The 16,235-nt window shown below is 51.2% G+C and overlaps 6 protein-coding genes across 6 annotated transcripts; 2 read left to right on the top strand and 4 right to left on the bottom strand.

Annotated features, from left to right (window-relative positions):
- Nucleotides 1-517: 517 nt before the first annotated feature.
- Nucleotides 518-1,915, bottom strand: P174DRAFT_440956 (uncharacterized protein). The gene is made up of 3 exons (XM_024827181.1): nt 1,393-1,915; nt 1,163-1,321; nt 518-1,101 (listed from the first exon to the last, which is right to left on the bottom strand). Exons 1-3 carry the CDS (start codon nt 1,663-1,665, stop codon nt 961-963), a joined length of 573 nt encoding a protein of 190 aa, XP_024682292.1. The 5' UTR covers nt 1,666-1,915; the 3' UTR covers nt 518-960.
- A 187-nt stretch (nt 1,916-2,102) lies between these two features.
- On the top strand, nt 2,103-5,061 carry P174DRAFT_388524 (putative potassium transporter; the record flags this gene model as incomplete). The annotated part of the gene is made up of 9 exons (XM_024823412.1): nt 2,103-2,575; nt 2,641-2,858; nt 2,906-3,738; nt 3,786-3,951; nt 4,007-4,175; nt 4,229-4,297; nt 4,347-4,357; nt 4,412-4,446; nt 4,494-5,061. Exons 1-9 carry the CDS (start codon nt 2,569-2,571, stop codon nt 5,059-5,061), a joined length of 2,076 nt encoding a protein of 691 aa, XP_024682293.1. The 5' UTR covers nt 2,103-2,568.
- Nucleotides 5,062-5,226: 165 nt separating this feature from the next.
- P174DRAFT_440957 (mRNA-binding ribosome synthesis protein NOC2) lies at nt 5,227-7,866 on the bottom strand. Its single transcript, XM_024827182.1, has 2 exons — nt 7,732-7,866; nt 5,227-7,642 (listed from the first exon to the last, which is right to left on the bottom strand). Exons 1-2 carry the CDS (start codon nt 7,786-7,788, stop codon nt 5,423-5,425), a joined length of 2,277 nt encoding a protein of 758 aa, XP_024682294.1. The 5' UTR covers nt 7,789-7,866; the 3' UTR covers nt 5,227-5,422.
- A 140-nt stretch (nt 7,867-8,006) lies between these two features.
- P174DRAFT_511985 (VPS28-domain-containing protein) lies at nt 8,007-11,692 on the top strand (the record flags this gene model as incomplete). Its single annotated transcript, XM_024831841.1, has 8 exons — nt 8,007-8,096; nt 8,154-8,390; nt 8,445-8,842; nt 9,262-9,287; nt 9,346-9,609; nt 9,672-10,366; nt 10,960-11,169; nt 11,222-11,692. The coding sequence occupies 8 exons, from the start codon at nt 8,007-8,009 to the stop codon at nt 11,690-11,692; spliced, it is 2,391 nt and encodes a 796-aa protein (XP_024682295.1).
- rok1 (RNA-dependent ATPase ROK1) lies at nt 11,691-14,074 on the bottom strand. The gene has a single exon (XM_024827183.1). The coding sequence runs from the start codon at nt 13,987-13,989 to the stop codon at nt 11,764-11,766; it is 2,226 nt and encodes a 741-aa protein (XP_024682296.1). The 5' UTR covers nt 13,990-14,074; the 3' UTR covers nt 11,691-11,763.
- Nucleotides 14,075-14,473: 399 nt separating this feature from the next.
- P174DRAFT_405840 (F1F0 ATP synthase subunit g) lies at nt 14,474-15,512 on the bottom strand (the record flags this gene model as incomplete). Its single annotated transcript, XM_024824085.1, has 3 exons — nt 14,474-14,918; nt 14,983-15,067; nt 15,251-15,512. The coding sequence occupies 3 exons, from the start codon at nt 15,510-15,512 to the stop codon at nt 14,675-14,677; spliced, it is 591 nt and encodes a 196-aa protein (XP_024682297.1). The 3' UTR covers nt 14,474-14,674.
- Between the last annotated feature and the right edge of the window lie 723 nt (nt 15,513-16,235).

Consider the following 16,235-nt stretch of genomic DNA (forward strand, 5'->3'; position numbering starts at 1 on the left):
AGGGAATCGAACCTGCCTCAAGTCGCGGACTCGCGCTCACCTCTTACCTTTCCATATGACCCTTCAGGTCTACATGCTATTGCCGAAATCCCATTTCCACCCAAATGAAGATAACACCTGAGTTCAGCTTCTTCAAGGGAAAACCAGCGGATTTACGTCCATCTGTCATGATTTCATCGCTAGGATTGGTTGTGAAGTACGGCGTGCATGTAGCCATTGTCGAAGCCCAGACTCAAATAATGCTACGCGAGCAATTACGGAACCGTGTCCCTGTTCTTTGAGGTCTTTAACTGGGCGGAGGATGCGAGACAGACTTTTGTTGACATGCGAATTCATCGAGGGACGGATGTTAATGGAGAGATGGGCCAGCTTGAATGAAGACGAGATACGAGCTATCAGTGACGAACTCGGCCGCCACATGAAAATGATAAGGTCTTTGAAACAAAATCTTGATGTCTCTTACATTGGGGAGTTGATACTATGCGTTTGTGGCGTTCAGCAGAAGAAAAAACTCAAGCTTGTGTCAACCCTAATAATGCCATCTACAGTTTTTGCAAATGTAAATGTAATCGACTGTTTGGTTACATGATAACAGGAAACATTCCACATCTGGGTTCCCATATGACGCCTGTCATATTTAAACCACTCAGCCAAAAGAATGACTAGGCAACCGTCTCTAGCTAGGTAGTAGGGATGATAGCAGTATTAGGGTCAATGCAGCAGTGATACAACAAACTTTATACATCCAGACCTAATTGTACCCTCCACCTCCTTGGAATGGTCCAGCGCGATCCGCAGATCATCAGGGAAAGATCATATGGTCATGATGAGCATTGGCAAATGCGTACCCCGATAGTTGGTCAAGGCTGCTCAGTACCAATGGTTTCACTGGCCAACACAGCAGAAACAACAAGGCCTATATATATCGCTGGTGCCAATAATAGATTCTCCGGAACATGATCACTGCTCAATTGCGCAAAGGTAATCAGCAGTTTCTCTCCTGAAAATATTATCCTTGACGAGTTGCTCAGCGGACTCGACGATCCATGTCTGGCAGTTCCTTTGTGTGACTTTCTTGCCAACGTTTCCGGCTGATGAGGCCTGAAGGTCTCTAGGTTAGCTGCTATATTCTGACGTCGTGCCACATGTAGTTGGAACTTACGGTACCACTCGTTGTATTCAGGCTCTTCCCAGGGGCCTTAATCTTGTGCGCACTAGCCTCCAACTGACATACAGGCACATTGTCGATTTTGTGTTCTCCGTTGTTAAACATCGCTTTTTCATCAAAGTACTGGCCATTGACCCATTGCAACGGGATTCTCTTCGTGGGGGAATTTCGTTTGTGCGGAAGTTGCTGCTGCGCTTAATCTCAAACTCGAAGCCATTCCTCACGTCGCCAGTAGCATGGATCTTGACACCAAGATCCTTATCGGTGTGCGAACGCACCCAGTACGCCCAGTGGTCTTTGAAGGGATAGCCATTGTAGATCAGTAGTTCAACGAGAAAGGCCCCAGGTGGGCCTTGTTCCGCCACGGCCGGCGGTTCAGGTTGGGGTGCTGGAGCAGGAGCGGGAGCCACACCAGCACTCAGTGGAGGTGGCGGAGGTGGTGGAGGAGGAGGAGGAAGAGTGCCAGTCTTATTGTTCTGAGAGGGGGTGGAAGGCATGATGCTAGCGTAATCTGGTAGTTCAACTAGGTGTTCGGTGGTGGTTTGTAGGTCCTGGCTTACGTCAAGATCCTGTTCAGGCTTCGCATATTTTAGGCTTAGGCAGCAGCTTAAGCGTATATCAACTTGTAAGTTGTGAATACAAACAAGTCAATATTGAAGAAGATGGTTCCAGCAATCGTCATGATATCTAGGATCTTTTGCAAATGTATTCGGCTGCGAAGGTAATAGATATTCAGAACCCTCAGAGATGCAATGTATGTATGCAGTGTATGCCTTATCAGCAAGGAACAGCCCTATCAGGCCGAGATCTGCGGCCCTGTAAGAAGCTTCTTTCTTAATCGGATAAGCTTCCTGATCCACCTCGGATGTCCTTCTTTATCGTCTTATCTTTCCTCTTCCGCATATTTTTTCTTTTTTCTCTTCGTCATCAACAACACCACCATTAGCAGTCTATACAACCGTCTTCTGACTATTGAAATCGTTAGTGAAATGGAATAACACACGCTTTGGTCTGTTTTCTCCCAGTATCCGTCATAACAGAGTCATTATTGTCCATACCACCATTGTGGAAGAATTTTCTGCTTCCCACTATCAAGTTCACCGACTATTCGCACCAACACAGCAAAACAACGCTCTACAGAAACCCTAGATTCAAAGCAATGGACTATCGAACAAGATTAAAAACCTTTCAGTTTGTCAAAGAATTCTTTCAAAACCCTTGTTGTGGCTAGCGGTGTGCGCTCCCACGGCGGGTAGAGAAGCACCAGTGGAACGTGCTTCTCAACCTCAGGTTTTTCGCCATTATTAAAGAAGTCATCTATTTCGCATCCTCCAAAATTATACTGCTGCAGCAGAATCTCTTACTCCTGCCTTTTGTTATCTCAGAAAGACTCTGTCGAGATGATTGGTACGTCTTTCCGCCGTTTGTTCGGTGTGTCATTGTCAGCCATTGAAGGCTGAAACAATCAACAGTTCGACTTAGACGGACGTGGTCTCGACCACTCGGTCGTTGTATCATGGCAGTGTTACCGCCGTTCAATTTCCTCACCGTCCATTACGCATATTTCATTGCCACACCGCTGATTTGCAGTATCATCTTCTGGGGTTCCGCGACTCCCTCACGAAGCGTTCATTATGTAGATGCGCTTTTCTTATGCGTCAGTGCCATGACTGGTGCTGGATTGAACACGGTATGTTCCATGAATCCAAACTGTTAAGCCTCGCTAACTGGTTTCAGGTGGACCTCTCATCCCTAAACACGTTCCAACAGTCCATTATTTTTGCGCTACTGATCCTCGGACATGCCATTCTGATCTCAATCACGGTCCTATTTGTGCGCAAGCGAGCGTTCCAGCTCAAATTCAAGTCCATTTCAGAAAGTTCTGTCGCAAGAAATCTTTTTGGGCAGTCCACTCTTGGTTTCCTGAAGCCTGCCGGGAAGACCAAAACAGACGCTTCGCAGCCTGAAGAACCCCATAGTCCTGAGGGCTCTCAGGTGTCCGCCATGGAAAATGCCCCGTTAGAATATTCCAATGCGGTTGACAATGACCATATCCGATGGGGCGACGACGACCAAATCACTATTGGCTATATTCAGCCACGCCATCATCATCATCACCACAGAGTCTTCCCCATGGCAGGAGTGGGCGCTCGACTCGATTTGAATAACCACCCGAGAGATGTAGCTCCCACCGTACCTTTGGACGGAGAGCCAGACGATATCCCACGGTTGAAGGGGATTCTAAGAGATACGCAGAAATACTTCGCCTCAAAAGGCTTCATTTCACGGAATTCCCAGTTTCATGGTCTTACGCTTGAGGAACGTGAGAAACTGGGCGGTGTCGAGTACAAGGCAGTTTCCTTCTTGTCGGTCATCGTTCTGCTATACTGGGCGACGTTCCTAATCATCGGCATTGTGGGGGTCGGTTGCTGGCTGGAAGTAAACCATCCAGAGATTCCTCGGGCAAATGGCCTGTCGCCCTTCTGGACTGGCGCTTTCTTTGCTGTTTCTGCGTTTGTCAACAGTGGAATGTCCCTTTTGGATGCGAACATGACCGCTCTGCAAACAAAGTAATTTACCTTCTCTAATTCGTGGGCACAACGCTGACTAGCCACAGTGCGTACCCACTTGTTACAATGGGCATGTTGATTCTTGCAGGGAATACTCTCTACCCCTGCTTTTTACGATTTATCATCTGGACAATGAGACGCTTGATGGCGAATCGGCCATCATGTGAGCCCTGGAAGGTCACTTTGGATTTTATCCTCGACCATCCCAGAAGGGTATGCACCACGTAGTACTACGATATTTTATCATAGAGCTAACTGTCCAATGCAGGTTTACACTAATCTCTTCCCTGTCCGTCATACATGGTACCTGCTAGGGACCATCATCATTTTGAATGGAATCGACTGGGCCGGTTTCGAGGTTCTGGCGATTGGAAATAAAGAAATAGAGACACTGCCGGCAGGCTATCGCATCTTAGATGGGCTGTTCCAGGCTTTGGGTGAGGGTCTTGATGGTCATGCTCATCTCCAGCTGCTAACTGCTCTGGTATAGCTGTGCGCTCTGGAGGGTTCTATGTTGTAACTATCTCTGAATTGCGTCAGGGACTACTTGTGTTATACGGTAAGACTTGTAACATGGAATCTACGTGACGTCTGCTAACAATCTGTAGTTCTCATGATGGTCAGTTTAGTGGTCGTTCTAACCTGTCCAAATACCCCGCTAACCACTCTGCAGTACGTCTCGGCGTTCCCAGTATTGGTGACCATGAGGTTCGTCTGGTCCACTTATTCCAAGTTTCCTTTGCTAACTGCCGCAGAAACACCAATGTCTACGAAGAGCGCTCCCTAGGCATTTACGCCTCGGACGAACCGCGCGACGCACATGACAACCAATCCCCCAATATTGTCATGAGCCTAATCCGACATCACCTCCTCGGGCGCCAGGATGCCTCAACGGTTGAGTCCTCGCGCAGCTACTTCGTCCACCAACAGCTCCGCTCCCAACTCAGCCATGACGTCTGGTGGATCGCCCTCGCAGTCTTCTTCATTACCATCGCCGAGTCGCCTCACTATTCCGAGAACCCAGTCGCCTACTCGACCTTTAACATCATCTTCGAGGTTGTCTCCGCGTATGGCTGCGTCGGCATCAGCGTTGGCTTTCCAGGCAAAAATTACTCGTTCTGCGGGTCGTGGCATGCCATCAGCAAGCTGATTCTGGCGGCTGTTACACTGCGGGGACGGCACAGAGGTCTTCCTGTTGCGATTGATCAGGCAGTAATGCCGCCGAGTGAATCGCTCGCTTGGGCAGAAGAGGAAGACGCTGTTCTAAGGCGTGAGCAGACACGTACGTACGGAAGTGACAAGATGCCTGTGGGAACGGTTTAGTCTTCCTTTCATATCGTTCGAGCCGTTCATACACGAGGCGGCTATACTGTTTTATTTTTTTATTTTATTTTTTTATCTTCCGTTTGCGTTGATTTTGCATATATACCTGATTATGGTGTTCATATATTACTGTAGATAGAACATTCTAGCCATAGATTTCTCTACTTCATAGTCCACATGCATATTTGTATGTAATCAAAGACCGTTATGGTCCCTTGAGGTGTATGTGTACAATGTTCCCGAACCTTGCAACTTTTATAGATATCACAGCAGGAATTGTCCCAATCTACAGGACTAGATGGAATAAACGAAACAAACAGAACCTTAAGACAGAAGGAGGGTATCTAGAAGAAGAGGGCATCTACTCTTCCTCAAACTCTTCCTCTTCCTCCTCTTCTTCTTCTTCCTCTTCCTCCTCCTCTTCTTCCTCCTCTTCCTCTTCCTCCTCGCCAGATGACTCTTCACTTCCATCATCACTAGGCGCGTCCTCCATCATCTCATCCTCGTCGGCCTTCTTCTCCGCTGCGCGCCGTTTCTCCTCCTCGCGCCGTCCCTGCTCCAGAATAGCAGCCTTCTCCTCTCTCAGTTTCCGCTGCGTCTTGACAAATGCACCCAAAGGCGTCGACTCCCAATCCACATCTTTCAGGAAGGATTCGACCTCGGCGCGGTTGCGCGGCGTATACGTGACATTCAGCCTCTTCTCCTCGATCCAGCGCACGTTGGCCTCGACCTTCTGCACAAGCAGCAAGATGGCCTGGTTGACCTTTGCGTTCTTGTTGCCGGAAGTGCGGGAGCCGACCTGCTTCAGCCAGCGTTTCAGGGCGACGACGATGGGGACGGAGAGCTCGGGGAAGGCGATGTGTTTGGTCCAGAGGACGAAGAACTCGGAGAGCAGCTCGGCGACCTGTTCGCCGACGCCGTCCTGGTAGATGCGCGTGCGGAGGTAGGATTTCGGGGCGCGGATGGCGGTGCTGAAGTCGAGTTGCTTGAGGGTGCTGGATTTCGGGGGCTTGCGCATCTCGGCTGCGTTGAGGACCTCGAGGAGGGCCGGGGCTAGGGGCACGTAGGTGCCTGTGGCGCGCGAGAGGCGGAGGAGGGCGCGGGTGAGCTGGAAGCGGAGCGGGAAGTAGGTTGCGGTGGGGATGAGGCGCATCGCGCCGAGGGTGATTTGGACGACGGGGTAGATGAGAGGCCGCAGGGCGGATTGCTTGCCGGCTTTGGCTTCGGCGAGGCCGTCGCAGTGCTGGGAGAGGACGCGCGACCAGAAGTCCAGCGAGTGCGTGTACTGCCAGTTGTAGATGGTCTTGTAGGATTCCTTGGAGGTGTTGGTGATGCTGCTGCGGAGGTGCATGGCGAGCTGCCGGATGAAGCTGAAGCCCGTCGTGTATGAGATGTTCTGGTCGATGCCCCAGAGCTCGGCGGCCGAGTTCTTCATCAGGTTGACTCCGGAGAGCGTGTGGACGGTTGTGTTCCGGCTGCCCTTGACCACACCTTCATACGAGGCCTTGAGCACCGTCTCCTTGAGCCCAGAGTCGCCAATGACCATGAGTTTGCGAAGTAGCAGGAAGCCTGTGATACGCGTTGCCTCCGTCGTCGAGACATCAGCCCAGATACCGACAATGGTCTTGATGAGGACTTTCAGGAGCTTTCTGAATTGCAGCAGATAGGGGAGCATCGGCTCGATGGACGAAAGGGTCAACTTGAGCGTCGACGCATCGGAAAGATTGACGAGCAACTGATGAAGTGAGGACGTGTGCGACTTGATGAGTGGTGTGAGGGTCTTGAATTTCTTCGAATCCAGAGACACCCTGACTTTTCCGGAGGCCGCCTCCTTCACCGGGAGATGATGTGCGAGCACCTTCGGCACAGTACCAAGTGCCGTCACAAGAACCTGATGGTATACATCGGGGTCCGAGATGGAGTACTTTTGCTCTTGGGTTTCCGCCTCGTTGATGTACGCTGCGCAGCGGAAGGCGAGCACGGCTTGCCGCATGGCGCGGATCGAGTTCTGTTCCTCCATCAACTTCTGCCACTTCTTGACCATCGCGATTGTGAGCGTGTTGTCTGCAGCTTCCTCGTCCTCATCTTTGGCCGCCTTCTTCTTCTTCTTCTTCTTTGCGGGCCCTTCTTCCTCCTCATCCTCACTCAGCTCGAGGACCTCAGTGAGATCTCCGTGTTCACCGAAGTCGAGCAGCTCCGAATCGTTCTCCTTCAGATACTTGTAGAATTCGGGATCCTTCTCCTTCAACGATTGAAGCTGGTCCTTGTGTGCCTCGAAATCATCGGGTGCGCTGCTGGCCTGAGATTCCGCATCATCGTCGAATACGCCACCATCTTCCTCGCCTTCACTTAAGGCTGCAGATGAGGCTTCCTCTTCTTCTTCCTCTTCTTCCTTCTGTTCCTCTGACCGCTTCCGCTTGCCAATCTTGGGGGTAACATCCTTTCTCCTAGCCTTCTTGGCCTTGTCTGTATCGGCGTCTGCAATTTCGAATCCGCCCGCGAAAAAATCGTCGACGTTCATCTCCGCAAAAGCATCCTGCTTCTTACGTTCCTCGGGACTCTCCTCCTCAGCATCTCCATTCTCACGCCCCGAGCATTGTCAGCCTTGCGCTTTTCTTTGAGATGGATGCGCTGCTTAATCTTCGCGTTCGCCTTGCGCCGTTCGAGTACATCTTTCAGATGCTTTTTCTCGAATTTCTTCGTGGACTTCTTCTGACTTCCGGCCATCTTGCCGTATATTCTCCAATCCTATCGAGGATGGAGTCGAAGTCTGGAAATAGATGGTTGAACTATTGAAAAGCCAAGCGTGCAGAGAAAGCAAGAGGGAAAAAAAATTCCTGTCGGGGCAGAATCCACGCAAAGCCGCCCAATCGGGTGACCGCCTTTCCCCTCCTGCACCCATCCAGCTATTACGATCAGGATAGTGAGCTGGAAAGTAACATATCATGTATGCTCAACGGCCTCTTTCGTATGCGCCTACACCTTACAGCTACACGCCTAACCCGGCGCTGTCGGCGACCATCAATCTCGATGAGGTACTCCCGTTCCGACCGCCTGCGTGCTGAGCTGCTGGCTAACTACCGTCGTGCCAGGAAGTGAAACTAGCCTCCAGCTCCGCGGAGCGCGATCTACATGAATCGCTGGCCGAGATTTACAGTATCATTGTCACACTTGATGGACTCGAGAAGGCATATATCAAGGATGTGGTTACAGAGGCGGAATACACCGAGACATGTACCCGGCTACTAAAGCAGTACAAGTCCAGTTTGGGCGATGAGGCCGTCGCAGCGGCGTTCGTTGATCTGGAAACCTTCAAGCGGACATGGGGGGTGAGCGCACATTTTTTGTACAGTTGTTGTACTGGTAGCTGACTATTCTGGCAGCTGGAATGCCCTCGCGCGACTGAGCGTCTCCGCATCGGCCTTCCCGCAACAGTCGAACAAGCCTCCCATGGAGCACCTTCAGGCAACGCAGGTCCAACCACCGGAGGTCCTGTTGGCGGCGCTTTAGGCAGCCTCATTTTGACGGCTACTGAGAACTTCATTACCTTCCTGGACGCTCTGAAGCTGAACATGGTGTCCAAAGATGCACTCCACCCGCTACTGTCGGAAGTCATTCAATCCGTAAACAAAGTGACGGATGGGGACTTTGAGAACCGCGGCAAAATCATTCAGTGGCTGATTACATTGAATCAGATGCGCGCAACAGAGGAGCTAAGCGAGGAACAAGCGCGGGAGTTGGCCTTTGACATTGAGCAGGCTTATCAGGGTTTCAAGTCGACGTTGGGCTGATGGTAGAAATTATAGCATTTCTTAGTCTTGTTGTTTGTTATCATGAGCGATAGGCGTCTGGAGTATCTGCTGACACAGCCTTACGGTTTTGTGCATTGCGTTGATATGGCATTTTATGAGTCCAATCGTTTTTCTCGCTTTTAACTCGTGTCGGAGTTGTCTCTTCGGGTTATTTTGGGTCGAAGCGGAGCCCGGATCCGCGGCGGGACTACGAACGCCGACCTTTCCTATTCGGGTAATCTCGACTTTTTTTTTTGTGCCTGGATCGTGGCATCGCCAGCACCTCTTCGCCACAGCAGAAGCCAAAGTGCCGATTATAAGACCAAATTATGCATGACGCTGTCTTGTTGTAGTCTATTTCTCACTTATTAAGTTGCTAATCCTACCAGACCACTGCCATCATGATCAGTGCCGATCTCGACGAGCCTCTCCATGGTATGTCCGCCTGCCCGTGATAAAGATGCGATATCGGGCTGATAAGCCTCTATCACAGTCCTCGACCTTCCCCAGATATATAGCAAACCCTCCGGCACCGATCTTCTCCGAGCTCTTGACCTTCTCGCAGTCAAACCACGCGGTTTCAGCACCAGTGCTGGCCAAGGAGCGGTGAAGAGCAGAACAGTCGACCCAAGCGGAGTAACCCGCTATCTGACGTCCATCGTCTCCAGCTCTCTTTCATGGCTAGACACTGATGAACTGCGGGAGGCCATTTGGGACACTGCTGCCGCTAGGTTGAGCGAGCGGGCTGGACGTACCGGTATGAGACGATATAATCGTAGTGATGTTTGCGAATTCTAACGCGGGGTCTCCTGAACGTAGCCATGCCAGCCATGTCCCGAGTCTTCACAATCCCTACCTCATCCGACGAGGAGCTCACACTGACACTGCACGAGCCCTCATTGACCGCTGACAACCTAGGCATGAAAACCTGGGTCTCATCGTACCTCCTCTCCCGGCGCCTCCACAACATCCTCGACGTCACACCGCCGCTCGTCCCCTCGTCATCAACCACTCCCAAGTCGGACAGGACGCTCCGAGCGCTAGAGCTCGGCGCCGGGACCGGACTGGTGGGCCTTTCCTTCGCAGCTCTCCGCGGCAGCTCGGCGACAATCCATCTCACAGACCTACCGGACATCGTACCAAATTTAGCCCACAACGTCTCCCTAAATGTCGAACTGCTCACAAGAACGGATGCAGCGGTCACAACAGGGGTACTGGACTGGTCTGTTGCCCCGTCACCACCCCCAACAAGGGAAGAACAGTACGATCTCATTCTAGCCGCGGATCCGTTGTACTCGCCAAAGCATCCCAAATGGCTGGTTGAAACGGTCGGCCACTGGCTGAGCCGCGGACTGGACGCTCGTGTTGTGGTCGAGATGCCTCTGCGGGAAGCATACCTACCTCAGGTGCAGGAATTTCGACAACGTATGCAACAACTCGGCTTAGCGGTGGTGGAAGAAGGCGAGGAGGTGGGGTACGACGACTGGGAAGGGGCGGACGGGGGTGCGCTTGAGGTCCGATGCTGGTGGTCAGTCTGGGGATGGAGCGAGAAGCTCTAGCCTACCGCTTCTCATACGGGTCATGTCGATCCGTCTCAACGAAGTCACGACGATAGACGATAGATTGACGATGAAACTAGACGAAGAATAGAGACTGTTGCATTCTAGCGGATCAGTCTCCTGTTTGGTATAAGCATGCGTTGGTGTTCTTGCAAATGTTCATAGACTCATTTGCCACTTAATCAACTACTGAATCATAACTTTGTCAGAATCCGCAGTATCTGAGATCAAAATGAGTACTCTCTGTTGGTTGCACTGGACAATGTAAGCGAGGAGGTGGAAAGTATGTTCTGAATCACGTGCGCTTGATGTATGACGACATAGCCACGAGGCACAAGATGCAGCAAGAAGCGATCTAGAATATTAATGTCTACTGTAGAGTTACATTAACCATACAAACAAATAATCTTCATGCGATACCCCATCAACAACCAGTCACTGACTCGAAATCGGTCATATATTCTCAGACCTGTATATATATCTTACATTCGAGCACTCGTACTCCAAATCGTCAAACCTTCTTGAACATATATATCCATCAATCACAGTCTAGCAAAATGGTCATCGGCCTCCTGGCAATTACCGCAATCCCCACCGTCACCGGCGTGGCAATGGGAGTAAGCGAACAGCGCAAAGCCAACGAACGCAAAATGGACGCCAGACGGATGGCGCGCTTCAACATCGACATTGAAACCTCAGGCGAAACACAAGAAGAGGACGAGATACGCGGGAAGCGGATAGTCTTGAGGGACAACAAGGTACCTATAATATAATGCACTGAGCTGATTATTATGGGAATTAATCGGACAGGTCTATCTGGATGATCCCCTCCCCGCCAATCGTAAACACCCCTCTCACACGGCCGAATCGTTCTACATCGACTACCCCGAGCTGGAGGAGACGAAGCATTTGAAAAGAGGACTGGGCCTCGTGACTACCATCTCGGATAACCCACCCATGCTGAATTGGATCTACGCGGATAAAGAGACACATGAGCTGAAGTATGGGAATCGGTCGCAGAGTGTGCAGCATGTAGTCGGGCCTTGGGATTGGGCGGACGAGGAGACGACCATCACGCTGGAAGGGAAGAGTGCTTTTATGGCTGTTCAGGAAGAGGATTGGAGTTGGGCGGTCTACTTTGACCGGGACGGTGATGAGTTGGAGTGGGTTCTCGAGGAGGAGGGTAAGCTGGATAATCCGTTTGCGCCAATAAAGCTCAAGAGGACGATGGTCCCGCAGGTTCCTCAGGTTGAACAGAGTAATAAAAATGATAATTCATGATCTGAATCGCTATTCTGGGGGAATCGTAACTTTTATTTGCACAGGAATACATGTAGATACCAGTAAAAGACCTAGCCATCGAGGCCATCCCAACTCTCGTTGTCGCTGCCAGCGTCAGTAGACTGCGTTTTGGACTTTCTATTGCGACTGGCTGCAATGAGGGCCTTCTTCTTGTTCTCCATCCGTCGATCAAATCCGCTCTTGGTACTGATCCTTGTCTTCCGGTGCTCCTTGTCGTCTTTGACGCTCTTGAGGTTGGACTGTCGGGCCTTGACACCATGTTTCTTCAGCTCCTTCTTGTCCTTCTTGCTCAAGTCCGGCAAGGCATCCAACAACCACTTCTGAATCGATTTTTCTCCGTCCTTGCCGCGCAGCTTCTCACTGACATCAATGATGTTGGCAATGCTCTTGACGTACGGGATATCTTCTTTGGTGTAGTAGGTTACTGCGATGCCACCCTCGCGGCCAGCGCGGCCCGTTCGCCCAACTCGGTGGACATAGACTGCAGCGGAGTTCGGAATGTCGTAGTTGACGACTCCGTTGATGCCCCGGAAGTCCACACCGCGCGCCAATAGATCTGTCGTCACGAGGATCCAGATTTCACCTTTGCGGAAGTTCTTCATGATCTCAGATCGCTGGCCGTCGGAGAGATCTGAGTGAAGGACGGCGATTCGTGAGGATCCGCCGGCCTCGGCGGGAATGTCATACCGCAGTTCAGAATGCAGGGCAATAGCTCTGGGGATGGTCTGAGTGAAAATCAGGAAGGGTGGGCGGAGGCGGACATCAGACGCTGCGGCCGCTGCTGGATGTAGGAGTTGTCGTAGGCCCAGAAGCTTTCCCTGCTCTGTTGCGGCATAGACCAGCTTGTGCTCGATGTTAGGGATGGCAGAGTCCTTTAACCCTACGACAAGACGAAGCAAAGGGTATGACTTTGTCTGATCGTAGGCTTGTTTCCGCTCCTTGATGGTGCTCTTGGCGAGATCTTCAATGTTAGATCCCATGGTAGCTGACCACAGACTTGCCCGGAGCTCGGGGTGCGTGCAGGCGCGCCAGATGTCGAGGGTCTGATCGCGGAAGAGCTCGTCAAGCAGGACATCTGCTTCGTCAAGAACAATATTCCTAACCAGAGGTAGGGTAGCCATAGGTTTGGTTCGGTTGGCTGAGAGCGCATTGACCAAAAGTAACGGCGTAGTGACGAGGATATCGCTCTTTGTAACAGGGGCTTTCCCTTTCTTTTTCCTTGGAATGGATGGTTCGTCCTGTTCGGATTCCGAAGGCTCTTCACTATCTTCGTTGTGACTATTCTCATCGTCGTCATCCTCGCGTTCCACCACTCGCATGCCCTTTTTCATTAATGTAATCTTCACCCCAGTCCCATGGACCAGCTTCCTTCCTTCGTTCACAATCTGACTCGCAAGCTCTTTCGTGGGTGCAACGACGACAGAGAAGATGCCACGCTCCTCCTCTTGTTCGTGATGGTGGCGGACTATCTTGTTGATCACTGGAATCAAGAACGACAGAGTCTTTCCACTGCCGGTTGGCGCCACAACCAATAAGTCGGGTTCAATGCTCTCAGCATCTTTTGAATTCCCGAAAGGTTTAAAACCCGCCAGCAACAGTGGCAGAGTACCCAGCTGAACTTCCGTAGGCACAGTAAATCCCTGCTCGGCGATGTTCTCGGCAAGCCGGCTAGAAATCTTGTACCGGGTGCGCAACTCCTTGAACGAGACAAGCGGCTGGGGATAAACTCTGCGAGCCTTTTTCTGCTCCTTTTTAGTGAGCGTCGGCGTGGACTCCTCCTGCTGCTTCCTCTTCTTCCTTTTCTTCTTCGGTTCCTCACTTTCGACACGCACAGGCTGGATTTCCTCCAAGTCACGCATATCCGTGACTTTGATTTTATGTGCGTTCAGCACTGTGCGACACTGCACCTCATCCATATCATCAGCATCAGACGCATCAGACGCATCAGACGCATCATCCCGGTGCTCTTGCTGCTCTTGCTGCTCCTTCTCCTGCTCCTTCGCCATCGAAGCACTAGACCGCCGAGCCTTACTCGAGCCGAAAAAGTTCAACTCCGCAGCATAATCATCCGACTCAGCTGCCTCCGGATCAGACACTCTCTTCCTCTTCTTCCCATGTCTCGCTTCTTCCAGAACCTTGTCAGCCTCCGAGCTACGGAAGAGCTGCGGGTTCGCCGCCTTGCCCGTAGACGGGAGACGGGTTGAGCTCTGCACTGATGATGGGGCGGCGCCACCCTTCAGCTTGGTTGCCCTTGTCAGTAACTTGAAGGCGTCCATCTTTAACGCATAAGATGATAGGTGCTTATGCAAGATAGGTCGATGTACGCGATCGCGCCTGGTCTGATCAAAGCTGTTCTTTGTTGCGATGGTTGTTGGGTTCTCCGTGAACAAAAAAAAGTCCCAATGCAGAAATTCTTTCCCGCACCGACCAATCAGATGCAAGGAAGCGCTCCGTCTCCTGGATTTTTTTGAGCATCCACCAAGATCGCCGTAGAGGTCGACAACTGAAATATATGGATTCCTGTTTGATATAGTGTTTCAAAGAACGTGTAGATTTATAGAGCGAGTAGTCTCTGGAGTAGATTTGTTGCATTTGCTCTTTACCGTTCAAGCAGTCCGTATTCTCTAGAAGTCAGGTATATGGGTTGGGAAACCAGGCTGCGACGACGGGTTACATGGAATGAATCAAGGAGTATTCTATGATAGAGAGTCCGTCTATATTTTCAGATCAAAATAAATATTCTTAAGCAAAGTCACCCCAGACATCAGCCAGTTGTCACAACCGACCTCTTCATGGCCAACTGCCCGACACATGGGACATGCCATGGCACAACCGACTTCAGACGTTTTACCTCAGACAACAGCTTGAATTCCATCGTCTATCATACAATAGTACAGTGCATAGGAAAGAACAAAGACAAAGGGGAAGAAAACAGGACAGGTATGATTTATTGAAATTGCTCTAGTGGTGGTCGCCGTGATCGGCGTGGCCCCTGTAGCCGACAATGTTCATTCTACCGATCATCTCGCCGACGGTGAAGAAACCAATAACCTCGGCGGCGGTAACGCCCGCGAAAGCAAGCTCCTTCTTGTTGGCATTGCGAACCCGGGAAATGATGTTCTGGGGAGAGAAATTCTTGAGGTTGGCGGGGTTGCGAGCAGCGTTAACCAAAGGCTGGAAGTATGCCTGGAAGGTAGCCAGGTTGCTAATACAGAAGTCAGTGGACTGCGTGTGCGCGTAGTGTCTTGCACGGTGCTGAATGTGCTTACGGAGGAGTCATGTTCTGGCCACGGAATACCAGCTTGGCGAGTTCGAGGCCAACCTTCGAGTAATAGATAGTAGGGGGTATCAAAGCTATTCCAGGAGCACAATGGTTAGCACCGAACGCGGAAACTTGTCGAGCAGTATCAAGGGACAATGTTCTCCGAGCGATGGACCGGAATGATGACCGAATCAGTGGTCAAGCACTCACGCCAATCACTCCATCGTCAACCAAGAGGGACGAAACAGGGCAGGAAAGGAAACAAATCTGCTTACAGTCGACAAAGGCAATGACCTTCCCGGTTCTTCCACCGACCTTCCTCAGAGCGCTACCGAGACCCTGAGCAGCGTTTGAGATCGCAGGACCAGCCGTCGAGGTGACACGGGAGAGACCCTCAGAGGCCTTTGAGACAGCAGAGGAGGCAGTCTGACTGGCCTTTGAGGCGGCCTCAGAACTGTTGGAGGCATATCTGACCGCGGTTCTGCGGGTCAGGAACTGCGATTGCCGCAGCACGGCACGGGAAGCCGTGACGGGCATTGTGATGGCGACTGGAAGGGAAAGAGGGTAAGAAAAGAGAGACAACTTTTGAGGGTCACCGGCGAGGGACAAAGTAGTCCAATGGCGGGAGGTCAGTAGCCGGAAACACAGGATTGTCGCGCAATTGCAAGGACCGAAGACTGAGATTTGACGCTCGGGAACTTCAGGGAATGGAAAAGGCCGCCGCTTTGATGGTCACGTGATGATGGTGCACTTTCACGATTCTGGCAACGTGACTTCCTTTCATCCCTCACCATATACCATCAAGCAACATCAGGGATGGCATTCTGTCATGAAGGCTTCTCTAAGGGATGTAAATATCCAGAGATAACTTTAATGCCAGAATAATCTTAGGGACGTTACTTTCGAGCCCTCGCTCGGATCCCTTCACTGTTTCCGTACTCATTGCTAAGAGATTCGCACGGAGAACTCGAAGCTCTAGATTACTCCTCAGGACCACCGGAGACTCTTGCTATGCAACTAAATTGCAGACGTGGGCTGAGTGTCTGAGAAGAGACGATACACAGCCGATGAAGCCTGCTAGCAGAAGCGTAGCGAACGCAGAATCTTCCGAATGGTTGACTCATAGGATGTCTGATTAGATTATCAAACGTCTCTAGCCTTGGACTCGTGCAAAGGCTAGATATACCAGGTCTGTCTCGGTTGTTGTCAGCCACGCGTCCACGGGCTCTTTGTTACGAAGCTCTGCATATCCTATCGGAA

Source organism: Aspergillus novofumigatus (assembly GCF_002847465.1).
Source record: "Aspergillus novofumigatus IBT 16806 chromosome Unknown P174scaffold_4, whole genome shotgun sequence".
NCBI lineage: Eukaryota > Fungi > Ascomycota > Eurotiomycetes > Eurotiales > Aspergillaceae > Aspergillus > Aspergillus novofumigatus.

What these genes read in the sequence shown, in the direction of transcription:
- P174DRAFT_440956 (XM_024827181.1), bottom strand. Translation starts at nt 1,665, where the DNA reads ATGCCTTCCACCCCCTCTCAGAACAATAAGACTGGCACTCTTCCTCCT. An exon ending in AGATCCATGCTACTGGCGAC is followed by an intron (nt 1,322 to 1,392) that starts GTGAGGAATGGC and finishes TCCCCCACGAAG; the next exon opens with AGAATCCCGTTGCAATGGGT. An exon ending in TGAATACAACGAGTGGTACC is followed by an intron (nt 1,102 to 1,162) that starts GTAAGTTCCAAC and finishes AGAGACCTTCAG; the next exon opens with GCCTCATCAGCCGGAAACGT.
- rok1 (XM_024827183.1), bottom strand. Translation starts at nt 13,989, where the DNA reads ATGGACGCCTTCAAGTTACTGACAAGGGCAACCAAGCTGAAGGGTGGC.
- P174DRAFT_440957 (XM_024827182.1), bottom strand. Translation starts at nt 7,788, where the DNA reads ATGGCCGGAAGTCAGAAGAAGTCCACGAAGAAATTCGAGAAAAAGCAT. An exon ending in AGAAAAAGCATCTGAAAGAT is followed by an intron (nt 7,643 to 7,731) that starts GTACTCGAACGG and finishes TCGGGGCGTGAG; the next exon opens with AATGGAGATGCTGAGGAGGA.